The sequence below is a fragment of the Drosophila mauritiana genome, chromosome X (genome assembly GCF_004382145.1).
Source record: "Drosophila mauritiana strain mau12 chromosome X, ASM438214v1, whole genome shotgun sequence".
Classification (NCBI taxonomy): Eukaryota; Metazoa; Arthropoda; class Insecta; order Diptera; family Drosophilidae; genus Drosophila; species Drosophila mauritiana.
In genome coordinates this window covers 13,661,206-13,686,721 of record NC_046672.1, presented here as the reverse complement: position 1 = coordinate 13,686,721, position 25,516 = coordinate 13,661,206, and the positions used below count along the sequence as shown (strand labels likewise).

Below are 25,516 nucleotides of genomic sequence, written 5' to 3'. Positions count from 1 at the left end.
AAGGTTAAACGAGAGGAAAGAGAGAAAAAAACAACACTGTAGTGCCTAATCCCCTTTAAACAAGAGAAAAAAAAAACAAAAAACAAAACTAAAAACAGAATAAAAATAAAATAAAAAGTCGAAAACCAAAAAAAAAATATATATATACAATACATATATACATTATACATACTAAAGTAATATTTTATAAAAACGCGCAGAGCAAAAACCTAAAAAAAAAACAACAAGAACAAGGAAGTCAAAAATGGAAATTGCAGTTTTTTTGATAGTTATTTTTTTAGCGAGCAATGGGAGGCATTGAGATCTATATATACATATATATATAAAACTAAATATACATACACACCTATACATTAGTATATCTCACACACATACAACCCACACCCACATTTATACAAAAAGTACTTACGGCATGTAAAAAAGAAATTAGTTTCTAACGAATGGCGAAAAAAATGAACATGAAAATGAAAAACTATTAGAAAACTGCAAGGCAAATTTGCGAATTTTAGGCAGTTAGCTATACTACACTCGCCCACACACACACCAACAAACACACACACACTCAACCAAATCGAGAAAACAAAGTAGAAACAACAACAAAGTAGTTTTGCATATCCCCAAAAACAAAAACAAAAAGAAGGAAAAGTAAAGGTTTGGAATGATAAGAAGTGAATGGAAAAGCCACACAAGCACAGACACACAAGAAACCAATTTATCAAAAAAAATTAAACTAGTTTTTAGTAATGAAAGAGAATACTACTATTTTCACTGAGAAAAAACACCAGAACAAAACAATGTAAACATATTTAATAAATTTAAAGAAACCCAAAAAGAAAAAACCATATTTTCGACATAAGCAAAATGAATGAAATACATTTTTAACCTTCCTCGATAATTTTTCAAGCATACGGAAAAGCAAAATAATTATTTTCAACGTAGTTGTTTTCGTTCCAATTGATCTTGAATTAAGAATTCAAGCCAAGCATCCAAAATAATTATATGAAATATAATACAAAATAGCAGCACACACGAAGCAAGTTGAAAAGTTGAAAAATGGGTAGCAAATTAATAGTTTTAGTAAACGACGGTTGAGAAAATTTTTGTAAGTTCCCTATTGAGGCTCATTCATAAATAATTTTACGAATAATTTTTAACACTTATTATTTGTTTGTTTTTAGACTTTTTTTAAATATTTTCTCTTAAGTTATTGAACATAAATCAATAAACGCAGGGGAAAACATCTCTCGACTTGAAAGCATTCCAATGGGGGATTTTCCACCGAAAATATCTGGGATCCATGAGCTGTTTTTCCAAATGCAAATGGAACTGCCTAACATGAGGGTTAATAAACAGAGTAGGGCGGTTTAAAAACCACACTGACAAAAACAAAACAGATAACATGAAGTTCACAACAAACCGATATCCGAAGAAAAGTTTAAACAATAAACAATAACCGAATTAAGAGGATGAACAAATAGCTGCAATACGTTATGATTACGTCAATATGTTCCTACAATATAGACATACAAGATACATAAATAATTTATATAAATATATATTCTTAACTAACTGTAAACACACCACACAGAAAAGCAACAAAACAAAAAAAACAACAAAAAAAGAGAAGAGATTGCGATGAGAGAATTATACAATAATTAATTTAAGGCCGCGGCCGAAAAAAATTCACTAAGAGCAGCAGCGACTAACTAAAACTAAAACTAAACCTTAAATAATCACCCGCTTAAGTTTTATTCAAACATTTTCATCAACATTATCCTAAGTTAAGCAATTTCCCATTATTTATTGAGCGAACGTAAACTTAAAATGACTCTAAAATAATGCAAATTATATATACACACATATAGAACTATATACTGCAATTTAAGTTCCAATCGATACAATTTAGTTTTCATTTATTTTTTTTATAATTCGACATAAGTTTTTGATATTTTGTGGCTAATAAAAGCAAATGAAAGAAACCATCAAAAGCGAAATAAAAATATATTAAAACCATTTCACTCTCATGTACATTCCTTATCGTTTTACACACATACACACCTACACACACACATACTTAGCACCCATACCAACACACCCGAGCTGGAACTATATACACATACATATGTAGTTCCAAATGGTACTTTGTACTCTACATGCAAGAGAGCTTGATGGGAACTCAACAGATATATATGGAAAATACCCGAAAAAAAAAAAGAAAACGAAAAATAATTATTACTAATGAAAAGAGGGAAGGTTAAAAATATACGCTAACTATATATTTTTTTCGTAGTCGAAACAAGAACTAAAAAAACCAAAAGCACTGAGCAAGAATAATTACTTACAAGAACTCTCCACTCAAATTTCGATTCGATTCGACTCGACTCGACTCATTTTTCGAGTTGACCCAATGCTGAATAAAAACTAAAAAAAAAAACTCGAGAATTAAAAACTAACGAGAGCAGCTTTTCAGGCACCAAACAAAAAAACAAGCAAGAAATAAGAAAAAGAAAACAAATAGAAGCAATCAAGAAGAATATTTTAGAACGAAATTGAATTCAATTACTTACACACAGTCGAGGCAAAAACCATATTTTAGGCAAACCAAAAGCAAAAAAAAATCCACACACTCGTACCCAGAACAACAAATTTATATGAAAATTATTACAAGCATAGAAGAAGAAGGAAAAAAAATAAGAAAAATATTTAAGCAAAGCAAGGCATATCATAGTTTATAACAAGAAACCGAAATACAAATATGAAGATTGCAAAAGAACACAAAAACAGGCAGAGAAGATTCTGAAAGTTTCCAGAGAACGGCCTCCAAAAGCAGTTTTAATTTCTATCCGCAGCCCCGAAATCCCAAAAATTGTCCCAACTCCCCAGAGAATGTCAAAAAATAATTGAAGAAAGGCTAACGAGAGGGAATCAAGACAGCAAGTTAAAAAAAAAAGAAAACTAGATTGAAAAGCAAGAGAAAGTGGAGATAAATACATGCAGAACATGAAAACCTATAGGATCAGCAGATGGATCAGTCATATATAGCTAGCTATATAGTCTATAGTCTATGCCTAAAAACATTTCTAATAGTCGAGCGATTGAAAAGATATTAAATAAATGGAACTCGAGAACTTGTTCACACACACGCGACACTCACACACTCTTACACACAAATACAAGCAGAGTAAAGAATGAAAAAAGAAAAGAAAACAAAGAATGAAAGATGAAAGTGGCGGAGCTAAAAAATGGAAAACAGACAAAAAAAAAGAGATGAAGAAAATGAAATAAAATTCTAAATAAATAAAAATATTGAAAAATATTTGCCCCGTCGCGAGTTTTTATTAACATTAACAAACGTGGCGATGCCATGGTCAAAATCTATTTTTATAATTTTATAATAGTAAAGAGGCAATACTATTGTAAAAAATATATATTTAAATTATCACTTTTGCAGAGCAATTACATTTTATTTGATTATTGGGTTGGGAAGTTATTGGGTTATGTTCAACGTTTTCTTATTTATAAGGGTATCAACATTTTTATATCCATTACTTTAAAATCTATCATTTTGAATAGAAATGATAATATATTATTATTTTTCTTCTTTGGGTGAACTTAAGCACTCTTTTTTTGTTGGGAAATTCCTGAGTGTTAAGTCTCAAGTCTTGATCCTAGCCTAACTGTCTAAATATGTGTTTAGACATGATAAGTAGGCAAACTATAAATACGTTATATTTATGGGCTGCAATAAACATGTCACAGGACAGCATAAGTGGCAAGTACACATAAGTACGATTGCAGCGGCCTATTGCCGAAGTGTCAAAGGATATGGCCACGCGGGAGGTGATTAGCCCGGTCATAGGCCTCAAACACAGATTTCAGAAACTTCAGCTGCATTTACAAACGCAGACTGCGGCGTCTGACAAGCGCTGCATGATATAATTAGATGATAAGAACCTATGTAAGAATGAATAAAAGGCGACGCCCTCGCAGCAGCGAGTCAGTTAGATTCAAACACCCGAATTGAACTCATTAAACGCACAAGTTTATAGTGTGAACATTTTGGTCCTTCGAGCCGGATTCCGTTGTTTTCCCCCACCTTTCCTTGGCTGATCAATAAGCTGTGAGTCGAGGAACAGCCAGGTCAACTGGGCGACCAATCAAAAAATCCTCCAACGGATCACGCCAAAGAATACAAGCAGAAAGCACAAAAAAGTCACAGTGATTCTTTTCCCAAGATGTTGTCGGAAAGATCCGTGAAATTGATGTAAGACCAATAAGAGCTGTAGAACAAAATACTGCAAGCCATCAAGGAAAAGGCATCTATATCAGAAATAGAAGTATTGGTAGTCCGATTTACTACTAACAACAATGCGCTGGTAAAATTGGGAGTTGGCGATCATCAATATTTTATTAATAAAATATTTATTAAAACTATAGAAACTATCAAGGCCTACAAGGAGTCACTATTAAAGGTAGAAACACTTGAAGAGATAAATATACCAAGCGAATCAAAATTATCTGATGCCGCATCAGCTCGGAGCTCCAGTCCAGTTGATAATCTAGTTCAACTGGTGGATAGAAGAGCGGACAGGGTGAGCCTAATCTACGAAACCCTAGATAGTTCAAGTGAGATTGAACTAGTCAAGCAGCTGGCAATGATGAAAAGTCATTGGTCCAACGTGACGGACACACTGAAACTGCTTGAAAACAAGTATGACATTACTGCCTTTGATCAAGATGAGGCAGACATTCTGCAATCTAAAGTTGCCGCACTAGAGATGGTACTTCATGTGAAGTTGGAAGAGTTCAAAAGTTCCAACTACGACGTGTCAGAACTCCCAAAAGTGGACCTTGTGGATCCAACCGTTGGCTATTTAGACTGTGTCGGAAATCGAAAAACAGCTAATATCAGATGCAAGTTATCAAGTTGCAAGCATCAAGTTATAAGACAACTACTTGCAGGATGCACAGCAATATTAGGGGATACAACAATAATTACTTCTCAAAAAGTACTTCCGACAGCGTCTGAAATGCCTATCTTCCCCAGTTTACGAATTATAGTAAAATATGTTCTATTTATGGGCTGCAATAAACATGTCACAGGACAGCATAAGTGGCAAGTACTCATAAGTACGATTTCAGCGGCCTATTGCGAAGTGTCAAGAGATATGACCACGCGGGAGGTGATTAGCCCGGTCGTAGGCCTCAAACATAGATTTAAGAATAAAACTCAGCTGCATTTCCAAACGCAGACCAGCGCTGCATGATATAATTAGATGATAAGAACTATGTAAAAATGAATAAAAGGCGAAGCCCTCGCAGAAGCGAGTCAGTTAGATTCAAACACCCGAATTGAACTCATTAAGTGTACGCACAAGTTTATAGTGTGACCAATACGCATTACTTTAAAATCTATCATTTTGAATAGAAATGATAATATATTATTATTTTTCTTCTTTGGGTGAGCTTAAGCACTCTTTTTTTGTTGGGATATTCCTAAGTGTTAAGTCTCAAGTCTTGATCCTAGCCTAAGTAATCCTTTGTTTCCAAAACGTACTCATGACCGAACGCAAATAGCAGTCACCTATGTAAGTATATGTTAACCACTACTCTACAGCTTTTTCAACTATCTATCTACCTATCGAATTATCGTTTCGACTCCTCCGTACTTTGATTTGCCCACCAAATGCCAGATTGTTCTCTTCACATCTAGATGTCTTTTTGTGTGAGCTTCTAAGTGTTTGCTTGCCTTGTATTCAGTTGCCTTGCATGAGTTGATAATGTAGCCGGACCCCCCCTCCTGCAGCATATAGATTTCGATCCGTAGGTGGACTAGCAGCTCCTCCTTTTCGTCAGCTTAGAGTTCTAAGGATAACTCCACTTCAGCCCCAAACTCTTCTGACCCCCCCTTCAAACAAAATAAATCAAATAAAGCAGTAAAATATAGGCACTGCACTCCAACAGCATATAGATTGTACTGCCAGAACCCGACTATATATACCGATTTCTGATCCCACAGCTGCTACGCAACTTCAGCTCCCCAATGAGCGCCATGGCCGCCAGTCGCTGCCCCACACCCTTCGCCTTCCCATTCTCGCCCCTCGGCCTGAGCCTCTTCGACATCGATCCGTCCAGAATTCTCAGCCTGCTGCACCACCAGACCTGGTTGGCAGAGGAGGCCCTCAGGTGAGTGATCCATTGGTCAATTGAATGAGTAGAGGAGTGGAAAGAAAGATTAATCAAAAGACTAATCGAATGCCTAATCAAAAGATTGATCGAAAGATTAGTTTACTGCTTTGACAGCCAAAATACGATTGGAAAATAATTCTACAAAACTAAATAAATTTGAAATACATCACATAAACTCATTTCCAAGTGTTAACCATAAAACTTTGCTCATTCGCAGGACACGCGGTCTGCTGACGGCGCCCAAGGACTTTCCGCACCGTTTCACGACACTCAGCGACCTGCTGACCAAGGACTACCAGCCGGGTGCTGGTCAACCGATGGTAACGGCCACAGCCACAGCGACCACAGCCTCTTCCACCAGTCAGGTGAGTGCCAGCCGATCCGGCGACACGCAATACAACAAGCACGGACAGCAACCGCAGCAACCTCAAACCGGTGGAGCAGCAGGATCTGGCGTAGGTGGAGCGTCATTCAACCTGCGTTACCCCACGCCCACCGCCTTCTACCAGCAGCAGCAGCAGGGTAAGGGTACCAAATCGTCTCCTTCGCCCCAGCAAATGGCCACCAGCTCCACCACAGTCATGTCCAACGATTCTGGGGAGGATAGCTGCAAGCGCAGCTCGGCGGACAGCGATGAGGTGACCATCATGGAGCTGCCCAGCGAACGCAGTGCCCAGCTGTACAAGGAGTCGCTGGAGCAGCTGCTGCAGCGCCAGCGTCGCACTCCCATCCTGGCGGGCTCGGGATCGGGCTCTGGGTCGGGTACGGGATCGGGCAGTGTTATTGTTGATGCCGCCGGTCTTAGGCAGTACACCCAACTTTTGTTGGCCGGAGCCGCCTCTAGTGGTGCTTCCGATCTGAAGGAGAAGAGCTCCTCGTCGTCCACCTCGTCCACGCCACCGCTACTTACCCAGCAGCTCAGCCAGATGCTGAAGAGTCCCTCGGACACGTGCTCCTCGCTGTTCAGCTCGTCGGGTGGCGGCACAGGATCGGCCGGCCCGGGAGTCACCGGCGAGACCATCGAGGAGGAGACCCGCTGCGTGGTCTGCAATGCCCATTTCCCGAACGTGTGGCTGCTGGAGCAGCATGCCGCTCTCCAACATCCTCATGTGGGCCCCGGCGAGGAGAAGCCCTTCATCTGCGAGCAGTGCGGCCAATCGTATCGCTATCGCAGCGCCTACGCCAAGCACAAAGAGCAGAATCACCGTGCTCGTCTGCCAGCCGACAAGCTCTTCACCTGCGACGTGTGCGGCATGCAGTTCCGCTACCTAAAGAGCTTCAAGAAGCATCGCTTGAACCACGCCCTCGAGCGGCTCCATGGGAAGAAGAGCGTGGGTGTGATCGGACGACTGGGCGGATCTGGTTCGGGACCCGGTTCCTCGGCGATTTCCGTCTCGGTGGCGGCACCTGCTTCCGCCTCTGGATCGGTGACCTCGGTGGACCAGGATGTGGTCACCAGCTCGCAGGAGCCCATGATGGCCGACGAGGGCGAGGATCTGCGCGTGAATGTGAAACGCGAGGGTCCCGCCGATGAGCAGAGCGCCGAGTCGCGGGCCAACGACCTCGAGGAGCACGAACAGGACAACACCGTCGACTCCGCGGGCATCACGATGCTCTACCAGGACAACAACTCCTCGGCCTCGGCCTCCACCAGCGCCACCGAGCCGAACATTAGCAGCTCCGACGGCATTCATAGTACAAACAAGCGGGTAAGTAGTCCTCGATATCGTAACAAAGTTACCTTCTTTATAAAGAATCTTAAGAGATGTGAAATTAATTTACAATTTTGTTACCTTCTAATCCACGTATGATGCAGTCGCGCCTGCACCACTTGGAAACGGATCCCTCCTACCCACACCACCATCACCACCACCACCATCACCATCAGCAGCAGCACCACCAGGCGCAGCATCAGCACCACAATCCGCAGTCGCAGCTGCCGACCCACTTGGGCCACGTTTCACTGCCACTGGTGGCCACCTCGGCCGCCGGCTCCTCATCCTCGGCGGCTGCCGCTGCCGTTGTGGCCGCTGCCCAGGCACAGGCCAGTTCCGGCGCCACCGGAAGCGGCCCAACCGGAAGCGGTGCACCCGGTAGCGGCAGCGTTGGCTCCGCAGGCAGCTCAGCTGCGAGCGGCGGCATCAGTTCCCTCAGCTCGCTCACCTCCCTGATCAACGCCGAGCGCATTCCGAACGAGCAGTTCCTGGGACTCAATCCGCAGGAGGCCTCCATCCTCAACTTCTTGCGTGTGGATGCCGCCGAGCGACAGAGGGACAAGCGGTGAGTATTTGGATCCCTTGATTTTTCTATGGATTAAGAATGTATTCGATTTACCCATTCTTATGCGCAACATGCAATGACCCACAAACAAATTTTTTAAAAAGCTCGACTAATGTTCTGTTTCGTTCGGTTTCAGACCGGCCACCTCGCGATTCGCGTGCCCCTTTTGCGGCAAGTGTGTGCGCTCCAAGGAGAATCTGAAGTTGCATGTGCGCAAGCACACCGGCGAACGGCCGTTCGTGTGCCTCTTCTGCGGACGTGCCTTCGGTGGCAAGTCGGACCTGACCCGCCACCTGCGGATCCACACCGGCGAGCGGCCGTACCACTGCGAGTCCTGCGGCAAGTGCTTCGCACGGGCGGACTACCTGTCGAAGCACCTGACCACCCACATCCACAATGCGCCGCGCTGAGATGAGGCGCGTAGGAGACGGCTCCTACGCAGATAAGGAACCAGCTCCACGATAAGACACGCTCACACTCACACACACACACACACACACGGCACAACCCACACCAACACACACACTAAATACAGGATATAATAAAGCCGATGTGTATAAATCCTATTATTACCAGAAGCTCTACGATTAGATCGATGTAACACACATTTTTTCGCTAGAGTGTTTTTTTTTTTTTTTTTTGGTGCAAGCTAGAGAAAAACAAAATTAAGGGCAACTAATTAGCACGGGTATTAAAGTGTTTAAGATTCTGAATATACACCTATCTCTCTAAAATATAAATATTATGTGTGAGTAAGGTTTACGATTATAATTACGGATTATAATTATTATCGTAGCACAAGATTAAGTTTTTCTACAACTATGATTAAGTGCAGATGGGAACGAAATGCGACTTGGTTCTGTGAGACAAATTATTTATAATTTCTAATAACAATAACATTAACGAAACAGCCACAAACAAATAGCATCAGACACTGCAATAGCAATTAAACAAAATAGTCTGTATTTTCTACCGAAACAAATGGAGTACCGCAGATCTGCCGTTGATATACACAATAGATAAAATATATTTAATTTTACACCGATCTATAGAAGCTAACTAGCAACAATTTGTACAAAACAAACAAAAGCCGAGCAAACGAGAGGAAACTAACTTTGCAAGGATCAATGCAATAACTGAGTAAACTCTGTTACCTACCACAGAAAACAATAAGCGATATGGGATTTTAGTTAATTCTAGTACAGCAACTGTACTGGAACTAAGCCAACCACTAAATACTACATGTAAAACAATGTTTCAACGATGCAAGTGCAAGCATTATTTATTCTTCGGTTGACCGATCTACATGCATACATATATACACATATGTTCAGTATGGAGGCGTAGTTGGTTTATAGGATTATTGTAAAGCTAGGAGATACGAATGGGATCTACCACCGTCAATAGTTTAATTTATATACATACAAAGCAAAGCAAAGCGAAGCAAGGCAAATCAAAGCAAAACAAAACTAAAAAACAAACATAGCAACAATTAACAATTACCAATAGCAATTACAATTAAAACTGCAACTGCAAATGCAACTACAACAACACAAAACTAACTGTGATCACAACAAGAAAAGAACATTGAAGTTTTAACTAACCTACAAACAAGCTAAACAGGCAAGAATAGTTTATAGCGATGGCAACCATGGCAAGCAATAGAGAAATTGGACGGTGCTGGCAATCCTGCAGCTGCTGCATCGTCCATCCGCTGGAAACGAAATGTGCAATTAAACAATAAAAACAATAAACTAGAGAAAGCCCAACATGATTTCTCAACCGATATTTGCTTCATTTTTAACTTAGTTTAGCAGACACATACATACAACCACACAGGAAAATCAAATAACAAAAACAAGCAACCTTGAACCAAGAACATCGAATTAAAGTGTAAAAAATGAAGAAATGAATCCGAAACACTCAAATGCGTAGAAGGGTAGAATTCAAAGTTTTTTGTATTTAATAAATGTCTAACGCAATAAGAAGAGTTATGAGAATTGCCGTACCAAAAAAGTGGAAAGTAAAAAACAAACACTGAGAACAAATCAAAGTAAAGTGGTAGAAGTAAAGTAAATGAAAACTTTCACTGTGCCAAAAAGTTTCAAGTACCTCATAATTTAACTAAATATTAAAGAGAAGCAACTAACCACACCGAAAACAGCCCACACAATCCACAAGCAGTCCACACACGATCCACACGCCCCAAATAATAATTATACAAACATACATATATCCCGTAACGAAATGAGTCTAGACAGGAATTGTCAAAGCGTATGATTACATAGAAGCTGAAAGCTGAAAGCGAAGCGTTAACTAATCCTAATTTACCAACCGGAGAGGGCTAGAAAATAGTTAGTTAGATAGAGATAGCGATAGACCTAGAGATAGGGACGGATATAGAATAGAGACAGAGACAGAGAGAGATGGCGCTGGCGATAGCGATAGCAAGAGAGAGAGACAGATAGAAACCGATTCAGCGCATGTGGAGATCTACCATCCAAAGGGGATCCACATGTATCGTATATAGTATATCGTATATCGATCATGATGGGATCCCCGATTTTCGATTATTTTTTGTAATTTATTTATTCTCCAGCAACACAGTTCTGCCTACATTTTCTCTCCAAACTTAAGTGTTCAATCTTAGCGAATATATATTTGCCTTGGAATATATATGTTATGTGATAGTTTAACTAATTAACCGCACCCCTTGAGTTATGCCTTTTTAGCAACAACATACTTTGCCTAATTATTATACATTGATTGTAGCGAAAAGACAACAAATCACTTTATTTTCTCGATACATATGTAAGTTTTTTCAATTTCGATTGTGTCAGTATGTGAACCGTCAAAGATCAGGGCCTCTAGCAAATGTTATAGTTTTAGTTCATTATTATTATTATTGATAATCTGATGTGAATTTTTGAGCGGACCTTATTATAGAATTACCTTTCTTTGGTTCTCGATTTCTCCTTGAATTACTATTTATTTTCTAACAACTACACTGCAACTGCAACCACAAACAAAAATAAAACACTGCCTTTTGTAAAACACAAAAACCAGCAAGTATAATGCAAAATTTGTAATCTTACTATCTTAAGTTACGCTGTTTTTAAATCGTAATCTTAATTTTTTTATGTTCACATCACAAATGCCGAAATCAATTTGAAAAACTCTGTTCTACTTTACTTTTACTTTTATTTTTTCCAAGCTCTACATTAAGTTTTTAAGCACAATAACAACAACAACAAGCTGTGAGCTGTGTATGTGAATGAATTATTTGTATGAATATTATTACAGTTATGACACTCTTATTATTATCAATTTTTTTGGAAACACTTTTTATTTTGGAATTATTATTTGATAGTATTTATTAATAAAGTTTTTTGCAACGAACACATTATTGTTTGACCATCTCGGGCACATCCGTCGATATGAAACCATCCGTCGATTTTCACTTCCTTAAGTTAACCCACTATTTTGTATGTTTATAGTTGAAAATGCGCCTTAAAAGAATTTTAGGAAACTAAGGTAAGAAAAGTGGAGGGGCAAAACAAAGTGTGTCATAAATACTCCATTTCGGTAAGATACAAAACGTTTATTGTAATTAAGGAACCCAAAAAAAGGAAAGCAATATTAACTGAACTAAAGAAACCAGTAAAGCTAAAGTAATTTTTTCTTAGGTGTGCGTGTGCAAGTAAATGTTAATGAAAAATAAATAAAAAAGAAGGAAACCTATTAAAATCATTAAATGCAAAATAATCACCATCAAAATTAAGGCGAAATTTAATTGAATAGCGAGTACTGGAATTTTTTTGTGAATGTGCAGAGCGGGAGGAGCAAAAAAAAATTGATTTTAAGCCAAAAATTGGAGGGATTTAAGACTCTTATTTCGTATATACATACATATACCTATATTACAAATTTACCACGTAGGCAGTTTTTTTAAGGCATTGACAACATGCAGGAAAATACGTGTAACAGAAAATTACATTACAAAATTCAACAACGAAAACTTTTGGCATTACAAATTAATGCATTTTTAAATACAATATTTATTGATATACCTAGATTTAAAGCGCAGCAACAACAACCAGGCGAAAGCGATGAGAAAATTCCAAATAAGACGGAAACGGATAGAAAAAAAAGCATAACAAAGAAATCCAAATATTATACATAGAATATATCTATATACAGATACATAAATGTACACGTGGTTTTCGGTGTCTATTACTTATATAAATAGATATATATACATACATTATATACAAACATCATATTATACACTTGACGTGCATATTTTGAAACAAAACCCAAAAACCCCGAAAAGCCCAAAAAAATAAATATAAATGTTGTTCATTTGACTAATACGCGAAAGCAACTCAACCAAACAAAAATATATTCTAGCATATATAAAAACTAATGGTATTCCACTCCCACACGTACACTCACCACCAGGGACACCCAAAATAGGGACATTTATGCCATTTGTTTCATATTTTCAAACATACATATGTATGTTTCATTATCATGGATTTCGCAAAATGCATTACACATAATGTTTACCCTGTCGCAATTCCTAGCATAATTAAAGAGAAAGTCCTACCGCAAGCTTTATTATCCTGATTCAAACCACATCAGTTACTTTAGTGCTTGGGTGTCCCCAGATCATTTAGCAAAATACATGAAAGTTTTAAACGTAATAATACACATTAACAAAAATAAAACTACGATTTCATGAAATTAAGACAATTTCAAGGTTTCACTTGCAAAAAAGAAGAGGAAAATGAAAAATGCATACCCATATAACAATGTTCTATATTGTAGTCAAAATCATTTTAATCAGTTTTGGATACACTTTGATTTTAGTGTTGAGCAAAATGGAAAGAAATGAAACGACGATTTCGTTACGATGAAAAACAATTTTAACTTGTCTAAAACCAATTAAATTGTTAACAGCAACTAACTCATGTATGTAAATACATTAAATGGATACCATCTCAAAAAAGAAAACCACAAAATATACAAAAAACCAAGGCGATTGCAAAAACGAAAATGAAGAATGGATAGCAGAAGCATAATAAACATAAAATGTAGTACATGCAATATATTTTTCGGTGTTAGGCGTCTTTTTGAGATTTTTACAGAATACCAGACAAGAGTCCCTCAAACAAAATCTATAAAGTATAATATTTCATTGTTGATGTTGTGAGCAAACTAAAGGAAACTAAACCAAACTAAAGTAAATTGTATTTATTTCTCCTACTCTCTCAACAGTCTCTCACCTAAGCTCTAAAATTTAGCTGTCGTGTCTCTTTAAATATTTATAGGGGTTTATAAGGTTTATAAGTCGTAGGAGATGCGGAAACAATGGAAAATGTTTCAAACATTTTTTTTTTTTTATATACACATAAACAAGAGATTCGGTGTCTACAAATTATACGAAACTTAAGATGCAACTAAGGAAAACATTTTTAGATCAAATTCGAGTGGTTAAGCGATTGGATGGCAGCGGAGTTGAATGGCTGGAGTTGAAAAGCTGGTGTGGCAATTTGCAAATGGGAGGAAATACTTAGCAATAATTCTGAAATGACCTCAATCAAATATTTTTTAAATTTTATATATTTTAGTCGTGCAAAGGAAAACCTAAATGTGTAAATAAAACTTTAAAAATACATACAAATCGAAATAGCAAAATAAACAAAATGTAAAACAAAAACAAACAAAAAAAAAGCACATAAAAATGTCTCTCGAACGAACGAAGAAAGAATGTGATATTTTTCTAAGGTGTACTACAAAACAAAATGATGAAAACAAATATGAAAACTAAAATCAAAGATGCAACAATTCGAATAAAATATTTAACACTTTTACTGAGAACCAGAAATAGAGCAAGCCCACATAAAATAGAACAAATTGCAATAGAGACTGATTTTTGACATCATCATCTCATCGACATTCTCACCACCAATTACAATACGAACATTTTTCATCAAACCCAACAACAACTTTTACAACAGTTACAGTTTTGAATAGGAAAAAAAAACTGGTCAAATGGGTGGTTCAGATGCGAAATCTCCTTTGATTTTCCAGTCTGCAAGGACGAAGTGAAGGATTTCCACGCATAGTTTTAGGTGCCTCTTTGGGTTGCTTTAAATTGGCGGGGAATTGCAATCACCATTATATTTTCCACTTCAATATATGGGCTATGGATTCATTTGAGTTCTTCGAGTGCACAGCGGACGAGGGAAAGCGAGAGAGTAGGGGAAAATATGAAAATATGGGTGTGAAAGGTGCGGAATTAATGGAACCAATTCGAGACTCATCGCGTCAAGGTTAAGGTTTACAGATGGGACTTAGAAGCAATGTTAGTTTAGGCGTGGCAGGGCGTAGAGTTGGGTGCATTCGCACAGAGTTGTAATTATTTTTGTGATAAAATCCGAAGCGCAATTTTTTTCTCCAACTGTATGGTAGGTTAGAGGTCTGTACATAGGCGGGGGGCTAAGAGGGAGAGTGGGGGGAACGGAAGTGAGAAAGAGAGGGGTCAGGGGTCATGGGTTAGGGGTCAGGTGGGTTGAGAGTATGTTTATGAAGGTGCTACGAACAAAGACGTAATTGAAAATGTGATACAGTTTTTTCCTTAACCTATTTATTGAACGGTACGCAGAGCAGGGGACGGAAACGAAGGCGGAAACGGAAATGAAACGGGAACGGAAGCGGAAACAGAAACAGAAAAACGGAACGGTAACGGAAGCGGAAGGAGCTTAGCAATATGCTTTACAAGCAAACAGATTTCTATTCTACAGTTTTAATGGTTTTTTACGGGAAATGTGAACGAAAAGTGTAGTGGGTTATTTTATTCGGTTCAATTCAACCTTACTTCGTTGACACAGAAAATCGAGACACCACAGATAAAAAAAACAAACCGCAACCACAACAAAAACGAGAACAAAACAGAAATCAAACAGCAGAAAAAGGCCAGAGATGTATTGGGGAAAATTGTAAAAAATTTACACTTTAGGAAAATCTCTAAATTTTAAGCTTTCGGTGTTTTTAAACCAAAAATAAAATTAACAAAAAAAGCAAAAACGGAAAAAGAAATGCAAAAAAAAATACAATAAAACAATGGCAAAACGTATAAAATTAACAAGAACAAGAAAAATTAGCGAAAACACACGAAAAATTTATATATATACATATATATTTCGATATTTAAAACTTCATTCGGAAAGAAAAGCAAAAACATTAACAATTTTGAGCAAACTCTCGGTGTTTTAAAATTAAGCGCATGCAAAACCACATTACACTAAAAAATTAACTAAACCAAGAGTAAACAAAATAATAAGTTAAGCAAACAGACGTAAACCAAAAACAAAAACCTCTTTCACTTTCGTGTCTTTGACTTAAAACCAAAAAACTAAAGCGACAAAATAAGCAGAAAAAAAACCAAAAACAAAAAATATTAAGCATATTTTTAAAATGTAATTTAGCACAAAACCAAAACCAGACAAAATAAAAAAAAAAAAACAAACAAGCGAAAACGCATAAAAGAAAACACAATTTTTAAACTACCAACGTATTGATGTGTATTTGATAACAAAATCAAAATTGTAATGAATTGAACAGGACATAAATGGAAAACCAAAATATTTGAAATGGAACTAATCAAATTAAATGAACCATTTTTTTCACATCTCTCAGATATTTCGAATCTTACGTTTTTCAGTTTTGAATTCGAATCTTGCGTTGAGAACGATTTAGAAGGAAAACTTTTACAAAACTACGAAATGCAATGCCTGCCAAAGAATTAATGTTTTTAATGCGAAATGCAAAGGGAAACGATAAACAAATATTACTTATATGCAACCAAACAACAACAACAAAAGTTCAATAAAGCCGTTCCAATAAAATGAAACCAAGTAAAAACTGAGAACTAAAACAAGCAACAAAAATCAAACTTGTTCGGAGATCTTTTGCGTTTCCTTATACAAAGACATTTACGACGACTAAACCAAAAAAAAACAAAAAAAAAGAAGGAGAAAACCAAAATGAAAACTACTGAAACACGAACATTTTTTTTGTCACTCAATTAATGAATGCAAAAATTTAATGTGAAAATCAAGAAAAACTATTTGTCGTGTACAAGTAAACTTATTTGTATTCCACTAGTACAGTGAAATGTTTATTGGTTTTATTTTATGAAACAAAACAAAACACCACCATTTTTATGCATTACATTATAAAAAGAAACAACAAGCAAATAAAATACATTAAAAAAATCAAAATCTGTTTTAATTGAAAGCTAATTCTAATTTGCACAATTTTAAATTTGAGCGCGCACCTAGCCAGTGCTGCCAGATGTGCTTAGTGCAAAGCTCTTGACTTTACTGGTAAGTATCAGTACTTACATATGTACATATATTGCTGGTTCATGTCCTCGCTTACGTGCGAAACTTAAGCTTACGCTGTCACAGTTGCAAGCTCAATCGCTCGTGCTCTGGTCACACTGCGAGCTGGCTCACAAAGTTTAGTCGCAAAAAAAATTCGCACCGAACAGAAGTTAATCGCCAATTTTATTACAATCGCACACGAAATAGCAGTATTATTGTTCTTACCACCGTTTGTTGTGGTTGTTGTTTGCATTTTTTTATAGTGTTTTACCATCGAGTGTGTGTGAGTACCACGAAAACAAAAAACTTATATAGACAGCGATAGGTAGTTAGTTGTTTGTAGAGTGCCAAACTCGAAAGTGACTGCGTATTTAGCCTGAGTTTCGAGTCCCACCTTCTGCGAATCCATCCGGAAGGTTCCGCAGGCTCCGAGAGAGGCTCGTTTTCGAATTCCAACCGGATCGAACCCGGTCCGAAGGACATCGCAAGCGCCGGGCTATGCAGAGCTACGCGGACGCACTGAGTGCCAAGGGCTATCGCAGCTTCGGATTCGATACGGACATGGAGATGGACATGGACATGGGCTGCACCACGATGCGTCGCATCGAGAAGCGCAAAGGCGGTAAGTGTGCCACTGTGGGCGTGGCAGCTGCCGGCTCAGTGGGTGTACTGGGTGTATAGTTTACAGCAAGCCGATCAAATTTAGATCATCTGAAATTTGTACTAAATTTCACTAGCTAAAAGCATATTTAGTTCAAATTACAATAGCAATATCTTCGAACAATGGAGCACTGCGGCAATATCACTTTGCATTTTGTTCGTGAATATATATTGCCGACTCATCTGCATATTTATTGCACTTTTGTGCAATTTAATTTGTGGAATGCATGCTGCACTATTGCGAAGCCAAACAATTTGATTGGTTTCAAAAGAAACCAATTTTCGCCGTTCTCATTTTGCATTTATTTTGCATTACAAATGATTAACGAAAACAGTGGCGTAGGCAGTCATGTTTTTAGGGGTTAGTTTTATTTTTGTATCTTTAAAAATAACGCTTATTCCTAACATAATGATGATACAACTTAAGCACTTTAAAATTATTTTGTAGTTGATTTCTGTTCCTCCTACGTGAATGTTAACAGTTTACAGGGAGCATTTACTTGAGGGACAGCTTCTGACCCCCGACCACGCCCCTTTCCCCCTGCGCCCCTGCATCCGTGTGTGTGAAATGTATGCCTATGCGAGTGTGTGTGTGTCGGATGCATTGACTTTTGCGCCTTCGTTTACCTCGTTTACTGGTCATCGCCGTGAAATATTTCCACTTCCACGTCTAAAGAAACTCTCACACACACAGCGTGCATGCGTGTGTGTGTGTGTTCGCTATGACATGCAATTATTTTAATCAGTCGGCAAGAAAAAGGCGTGCTGGTAACTGTGCATAAATTATCTGGCTAAAGTACACTATGCATACTATAGTTTGTCCATTGATGGCGATGATAATGCTGATGATAATGATAATGTCCATGTGGAAGATGATGGGGGGCTCCTTTGACAAAGAATCCCTTATGCTGTCCTTCAATTATCTTCGTCTTTCTTTTCCCATGCACAGAGTTGCATGTCAAGCTGTACGTGTGTGTGTGCGTGCGTGTGTGTTGGTGGTCCACAGATGACGTCATTCTAGTTTCGATTTTCCGCTTTCTGTTGGGTCAAAATGTTCTCGGCCAAGAAAAGTTGGTAATAAATCTTAGTAATTTGCACGAAACATTGGTTTTCCCCCTTGTATGCACACAAATCTCATTCATTCCATCTCTTGATTAGTGCGATTACTCTTTTTTTCTTGCAGTGCAGATTGTGCACATTGTCCCGTGTTTGCATACCTTTAATGTAACATTTTTTTATTGTTTTCATACAGTTTAAGTGCTGCATTTTACTTACTTTCCGCTTGTTTGGTTCGCATTTTTGCGTTTCTGTTGATGCAGCAAACAAACGCAATGGGCAAAACTAACAGCAAATACGAAGCCATTTAGAAAATTGGTTAAACATGAGGCGAGCTCATGCGACGGCAGAGCGACAGACAGACACATTTATATTTATGGGCCAGACTGTATGTGGGCCAATTAGCCGCTTCTATTTGCACTGACTCATCGCTAGGAAGATTCGCAGAAGCGAATTGGAGGTGATGATCCAACCGAAACCCAACCCCCCAGGGAAAATATTAGAGCCCATGGACCTGAAACCCAACTCCGTTTGAATTGTGCAGTCCAACGACTTTAATCTAATCTAGAGCATGGCAGGGCGGGTTTATTGTTTGTCCAGCTAAATTTATGGATGCCCCGAACACCACGTGGCCATTCGGTGGGCAGAAATGGGCATTCTTTCACACTCAAATGGTATTTCAAGTGGTAAAGGTATTTATTAAAAATAAAACATAAGTATATAGTATATAGCCCAAAACTCAGATTACCGTGTGGGGAATGGTCGGAAAACCAATATCACTAGGCTATAATCTACATAATATAAACGATAATAGCTAAAATTATATTGTAAGAAACAGTTACTTCTTTTATTTTGTTCCTCTTCTCTACGTTTCCTCTTCTTGTTTATGTTTCCTTATCAGCAACTCAGATATGCCAGCTACTTTTGCACAGTAAAAAAAACATATTAAACATATTACAAGTTTATTCATTCTTGTGATTCCTATCTATTTGTAACTACTTATAAATCAAATCGTAAGGAGCCAATCTTGTATTGCACATATGTTGACGTTTCTCTTATCATTGATATACGTTAGTGATAGAATTATGAAACTAAAATTGTACACACGAGTACGCGGAATTACTCCTCTTATCGGTCTATAAATACACTTGGTGAATAACAACATCCAAATTTGAGTGCGATTCGCATTCAAACACACAGATGTATATGAATGCACATGTATGTACATAAGAACGTGCGCGTTCATAATTCGTGGGAATCGGTACCGGGTCTATTATCTACTATCTGCCCATCTAGTGCTCAGATCCCATTCTAATACTTATATCATCATCCACTCAATTGGGGCAGTCATTTGGTCGACATGTGTCCGCCTCTTATGAGAAATGTGTTCTGTGCAATCAGCGCGAGAAACTATGGAACCGAATGGCAAAAGTCCCGATCCATTCGCATAATTACAACTTAAGATAAAATGTACCTTAGTGGGGCTCTAAAATGTGATTTTACAACTAGAAAGGCAAGCACATGTACTAAACATTTTATTAATAATTTAAGTTATCCTTTGTTTCAAATCAAGATCACCTGGTGCTATATTGTTAGCCAGCACTGTGCCCACGGCAGCTGGCTTCTGTCCATCGTAGGCATAGGTCAGGGTTTTCCAATTAGAAACAAATAATAATAATAAAAAGGCGGGCGGCAAAAAGAAAACAATACTGCATTTCCCACCCCTACATATATGCCTGTACTGTTTAAGCCCCTAAATGATTTATTTGTGACAACACAAATGCCGACTCTCTTGGCTTTTCTTACGCTCAGCCTTCTCTTTTCCGACTGGCTTTTCTCTTACTTTTCCGACGGCGGAAATCAAGACTAAATGCAGATAGTCATGCCAAATAAAGCTGTTTATAGCCATAGCTTATTATAACATATACGTGTGGCAGATTTTCCAATCAAAGCGACCAAAACTGAGTGGAAAATCAGAGTCAGTTGTCGGCGCGAAGTCGAATCGAGCGGAAAGTCGAAAGTATAGCCGCGGCTAAGGTCGTTCTTTTGCCGACTTTTCCTGGCTGCCATTACGCAAGTCACGGCGGCAGAAAGTTGGCCATATTTTCATGTGAAAATCAATAGTGGCCATCTCAGTGGGCACTTTGCCCAAGAAAAATACAAAAAAATATTTAAAAAAAAACCACGAAAATCCCGAACGCAACAATTAATAAGTTCGCAATTCGGTCAATAAACACAAAACAAAGAGCGTTGCCAAAAATATATCGAGATAAAATGAAATGAGCTTAAGCACAATCGAATAATAAATTAAAACGTACAACAGATAAACAAACGCATATATGCACGTCTATAAGAATGCCCATCTTTCTATATATACCTATGAATAATATATACATAAGCATATATATAGATATTCATTTGTATAGTATATGTATGATTGTTTGCATATCGCACACTCGGCAAATAAGGCAAATGAACTGACAATGACTTGCAGACATGGCGAAAAGTGCACAAATACCAGGTTGAACAAACCAATTCTCCTATGAAGCTATCAAAGAAAAAAAAAAGCTGAAAAAACTTCACATGGGTTATTAACAACCCACCGCTAACCATTGATACCGATACTCCAATTCCAATTCCAATTTTGGCTCCCATCTGGGGGCTATTGATAAGCACTTCTGACAGGGCGTTAAACAAATCGAGCCGAGCCCTCCTAATAGAGGAAAGTTACCAGACCAGAATACGAATAGCAAACTACGAACTTGAAGTGGCGTGTCAAGGAGGCAGCCCTATCGTACTTATCACTTGTCGATCGATCCGATCGAAACATCGCCAAAATGGGTCATTAATTTTGTGGTCTATAAGCATTATGTAGAAATTATGAATCATACTCGAGTTAACGAACCGATTTGACAATGATAAATGAGCATATGTAGGTGGTTTCAAGTTGACAAATCAAAAATTCCATAATCAATTTAAAGCGTGGCAAAGTATAATGCATTTTTGACCAATGAGGTCCGTCTTTTGGCCAAATCATTTCTAAAATTTACCTAAAATTATGTGTATATTATGTTTCATTTGAATAGCATTTACATTTAAAAATCCTAAATTTTTGCCACTTTCGCAAATTTGGTAATTACAAAAATAAATAAAAGAATAATAGAATAACCCCTTACAAAAAATGAGAAAAAATGACCTGAAAATCAATTTTCTTAAATTCTGGAAAAAGTGATAGGGATCGTTAGCATTGGTAATTAGCTGCTCAAAACAGTTATTCTTTTAGCTTTATGACCATATTTAGCCAAGATATGATGAAAATTCCAATCGGAAATATTTTTTTTTGCAAAAACACTTTTTAAAATTTAACTAATAAAATATTCCGTTTTTTGGCCACAACTTTAAAAGTAAGTGTCTCACCATAGAATATCATAGCTCGTTGAGCTCGTAATTAAATTTGCAATCAAACTGTGTTCAAACATGGGAAATTTATTTTTTCGCCATTTTTTTGCAAATTTTGATGATGTAACCCCTTACAAAAAATGAGAAAAAATGACCTGAAAATCAATTTTCTTAAATTCTGCAAAAAGTGATAGGGATCGTTAGCATTGGTAATTAGCTGCTCAAAACAGTTATTCTTTTAGCTTTATGACCATATTTAGCCAAGATATGATGAAAATTCCAATCGGAAATATTTTTTTTTGCAAAAACACTTTTTAAAATTTCACTAATAAAATATTCCGTTTTTTGGCCACAACTTAAAAAGTAAGTGTCTCACCATAGAATATCATAGCTCGTTGAGCTCGTAATTAAATTTGTAATCAAACTGTGTTCAAACTTGGGAAATTAATTTTTTCGCCATTTTTTGCAAATTTTGATGATGTAACCCCTTACAAAAAATGAGAAAAAATGACCTGAAAATCAATTTTCTTAAATTCTGGAAAAAGTGATAGGGATCGTTAGCATTGGTAATTAGCTGCTCAAAACAGTTATTCTTTTAGCTTTATGACCATATTTAGCCAAGATATGATGAAAATTCCAATCGGAAATATTTTTTTTTGCAAAAACACTTTTTAAAATTTCACTAATAAAATATTCCGTTTTTTGGCCACAACTTAAAAAGTAAGTGTCTCACCATAGAATATCATAGCTCGTTGAGCTCGTAATTAAATTTGCAATCAAACTGTGTTCAAACTTGGGAAATTTATTTTTCCGCCATTTTTTGCAAATTTTGATGATGTAACCCCTTACAAAAAATGAGAAAAAATGACCTGAAAATCAATTTTCTTAAATTCTGGAAAAAGTGATAGGGATCGTTAGCATTGGTAATTAGCTGCTCAAAACAGTTATTCTTTTAGCTTTATGACCATATTTAGCCAAGATATGATGAAAATTCCAATCGGAAATATTTTTTTTTGCAAAAACACTTTTTAAAATTTCACTAATAAAATATTCCGTTTTTTGGCCACAACTTTAAAAGTAAGTGTCTCACCATAGAATATCATAGCTCGTTGAGCTCGTAATTAAATTTGCAATCAAACTGTGTTCAAACTTGGGAAATTTATTTTTTCGCCATTTTTTGCAAATTTTGATGATGTAACCCCTTACAAAAAATGAGAAAAAATGACCTGAAAATCAATTTTCTTAAATTCTGCAAAAAGTGATAGGGATCGTTAGCATTGGTAATTAGCTGCTTAAAACAGTTATTCTTTTAGCTTTATGACCATATTTAGCCAAGATATGATGAAAATTCCAATCGGAAATATTTTTTTTTGCAAAAACACTTTTTAAAATTTCACTAATAAAATATTTCGTTTTTTGGCCACAACTTAAAAAGTAAGTGTCTCACCATAGAATATCATAGCTCGTTGAGCTCGTAATTAAATTTGCAATCAAACTGTGTTCAAACTTGGGAAATTTATTTTTCCGCAATTTTTTGCAAATTTTGATGATGTAACCCCTTACAAAAAATGAGAAAAAATGACCTGAAAATCAATTTTCTTAAATTCTGGAAAAAGTGATAGGGATCGTTAGCATTGGTAATTAGCTGCTCAAAACAGTTATTCTTTTAGCTTTATGACCATATTTAGCCAAGATATGATGAAAATTCCAATCGGAAATATTTTTTTTTGCAAAAACACTTTTTAAAATTTCACTAATAAAATATTCCGTTTTTTGGCCACAACTTAAAAAGTAAGTGTCTCACCATAGAATATCATAGCTCGTTGAGCTCGTAATTAAATTTGTAATCAAACTGTGTTCAAACTTGGGAAATTAATTTTTTCGCCATTTTTTGCAAATTTTGATGATGTAACCCCTTACAAAAAATGAGAAAAAATGACCTGAAAATCAATTTTCTTAAATTCTGGAAAAAGTGATAGGGATCGTTAGCATTGGTAATTAGCTGCTCAAAACAGTTATTCTTTTAGCTTTATGACCATATTTAGCCAAGATATGATGAAAATTCCAATCGGAAATATTTTTTTTTGCAAAAACACTTTTTAAAATTTCACTAATAAAATATTCCGTTTTTTGGCCACAACTTAAAAAGTAAGTGTCTCACCATAGAATATCATAGCTCGTTGAGCTCGTAATTAAATTTGCAATCAAACTGTGTTCAAACTTGGGAAATTTATTTTTCCGCCATTTTTTGCAAATTTTGATGATGTAACCCCTTACAAAAAATGAGAAAAAATGACCTGAAAATCAATTTTCTTAAATTCTGGAAAAAGTGATAGGGATCGTTAGCATTGGTAATTAGCTGCTCAAAACAGTTATTCTTTTAGCTTTATGACCATATTTAGCCAAGATATGATGAAAATTCCAATCGGAAATATTTTTTTTTGCAAAAACACTTTTTAAAATTTCACTAATAAAATATTCCGTTTTTTGGCCACAACTTTAAAAGTAAGTGTCTCACCATAGAATATCATAGCTCGTTGAGCTCGTAATTAAATTTGCAATCAAACTGTGTTCAAACTTGGGAAATTTATTTTTTCGCCATTTTTTGCAAATTTTGATGATGTAACCCCTTACAAAAAATGAGAAAAAATGACCTGAAAATCAAATTTCTTAAATTCTGCAAAAAGTGATAGGGATCGTTAGCATTGGTAATTAGCTGCTCAAAACAGTTATTCTTTTAGCTTTATGACCATATTTAGCCAAGATATGATGAAAATTCCAATCGGAAATATTTTTTTTTGCAAAAACACTTTTTAAAATTTCACTAATAAAATATTCCGTTTTTTGGCCACAACTTTAAAAGTAAGTGTCTCACCATAGAATATCATAGCTCGTTGAGCTCGTAATTAAATTTGCAATCAAACTGTGTTCAAACTTGGGAAATTTATTTTTTCGCCATTTTTTGCAAATTTTGATGATGTAACCCCTTACAAAAAATGAGAAAAAATGACCTGAAAATCAAATTTCTTAAATTCTGCAAAAAGTGATAGGGATCGTTAGCATTGGTAATTAGCTGCTCAAAACAGTTATTCTTTTAGCTTTATGACCATATTTAGCCAAGATATGATGAAAATTCCAATCGGAAATATTTTTTTTTGCAAAAACACTTTTTAAAATTTCACTAATAAAATATTCCGTTTTTTGGCCACAACTTAAAAAGTAAGTGTCTCACCATAGAATATCATAGCTCGTTGAGCTCGTAATTAAATTTGCAATCAAACTGTGTTCAAACTTGGGAAATTTATTTTTCCGCAATTTTTTGCAAATTTTGATGATGTAACCCCTTACAAAAAATGAGAAAAAATGACCTGAAAATCAATTTTCTTAAATTCTGGAAAAAGTGATAGGGATCGTTAGCATTGGTAATTAGCTGCTCAAAACAGTTATTCTTTTAGCTTTATGACCATATTTAGCCAAGATATGATGAAAATTCCAATCGGAAATATTTTTTTTTGCAAAAACACTTTTTAAAATTTCAC

General features: G+C 36.7%; 2 protein-coding genes across 4 annotated transcripts in view; both read left to right on the top strand.

Annotated features, from left to right (window-relative positions):
- The window catches only part of LOC117148056, a 112,831-nt gene extending 103,320 nt beyond the window's left edge, over window positions 1-9,511 (top strand). For both annotated transcript variants that reach the window (XM_033315242.1, XM_033315243.1), the window contains exons 6-9: window positions 6,020-6,186; window positions 6,407-7,898; window positions 8,006-8,469; window positions 8,606-9,511. In XM_033315242.1, the coding sequence (XP_033171133.1) occupies window positions 6,020-6,186; window positions 6,407-7,898; window positions 8,006-8,469; window positions 8,606-8,879 (2,397 nt within the window). In that variant the 3' untranslated portion in view covers window positions 8,880-9,511. The remainder of the gene's footprint in view (window positions 1-6,019; window positions 6,187-6,406; window positions 7,899-8,005; window positions 8,470-8,605) is intronic.
- Window positions 9,512-17,001: 7,490 nt separating this feature from the next.
- Window positions 17,002-25,516, top strand: part of LOC117146718 (AMP deaminase 2) — a 33,265-nt gene continuing 24,750 nt past the window's right edge. Inside the window, exon 1 of one of the 2 annotated variants that reach the window (XM_033313151.1) lies at window positions 17,002-17,484. In XM_033313151.1, coding sequence (XP_033169042.1) covers window positions 17,361-17,484 — 124 coding nt within the window. In that variant the 5' untranslated portion in view covers window positions 17,002-17,360. The remainder of the gene's footprint in view (window positions 17,485-25,516) is intronic. The other variant, XM_033313155.1, reaches the window with a different exon arrangement.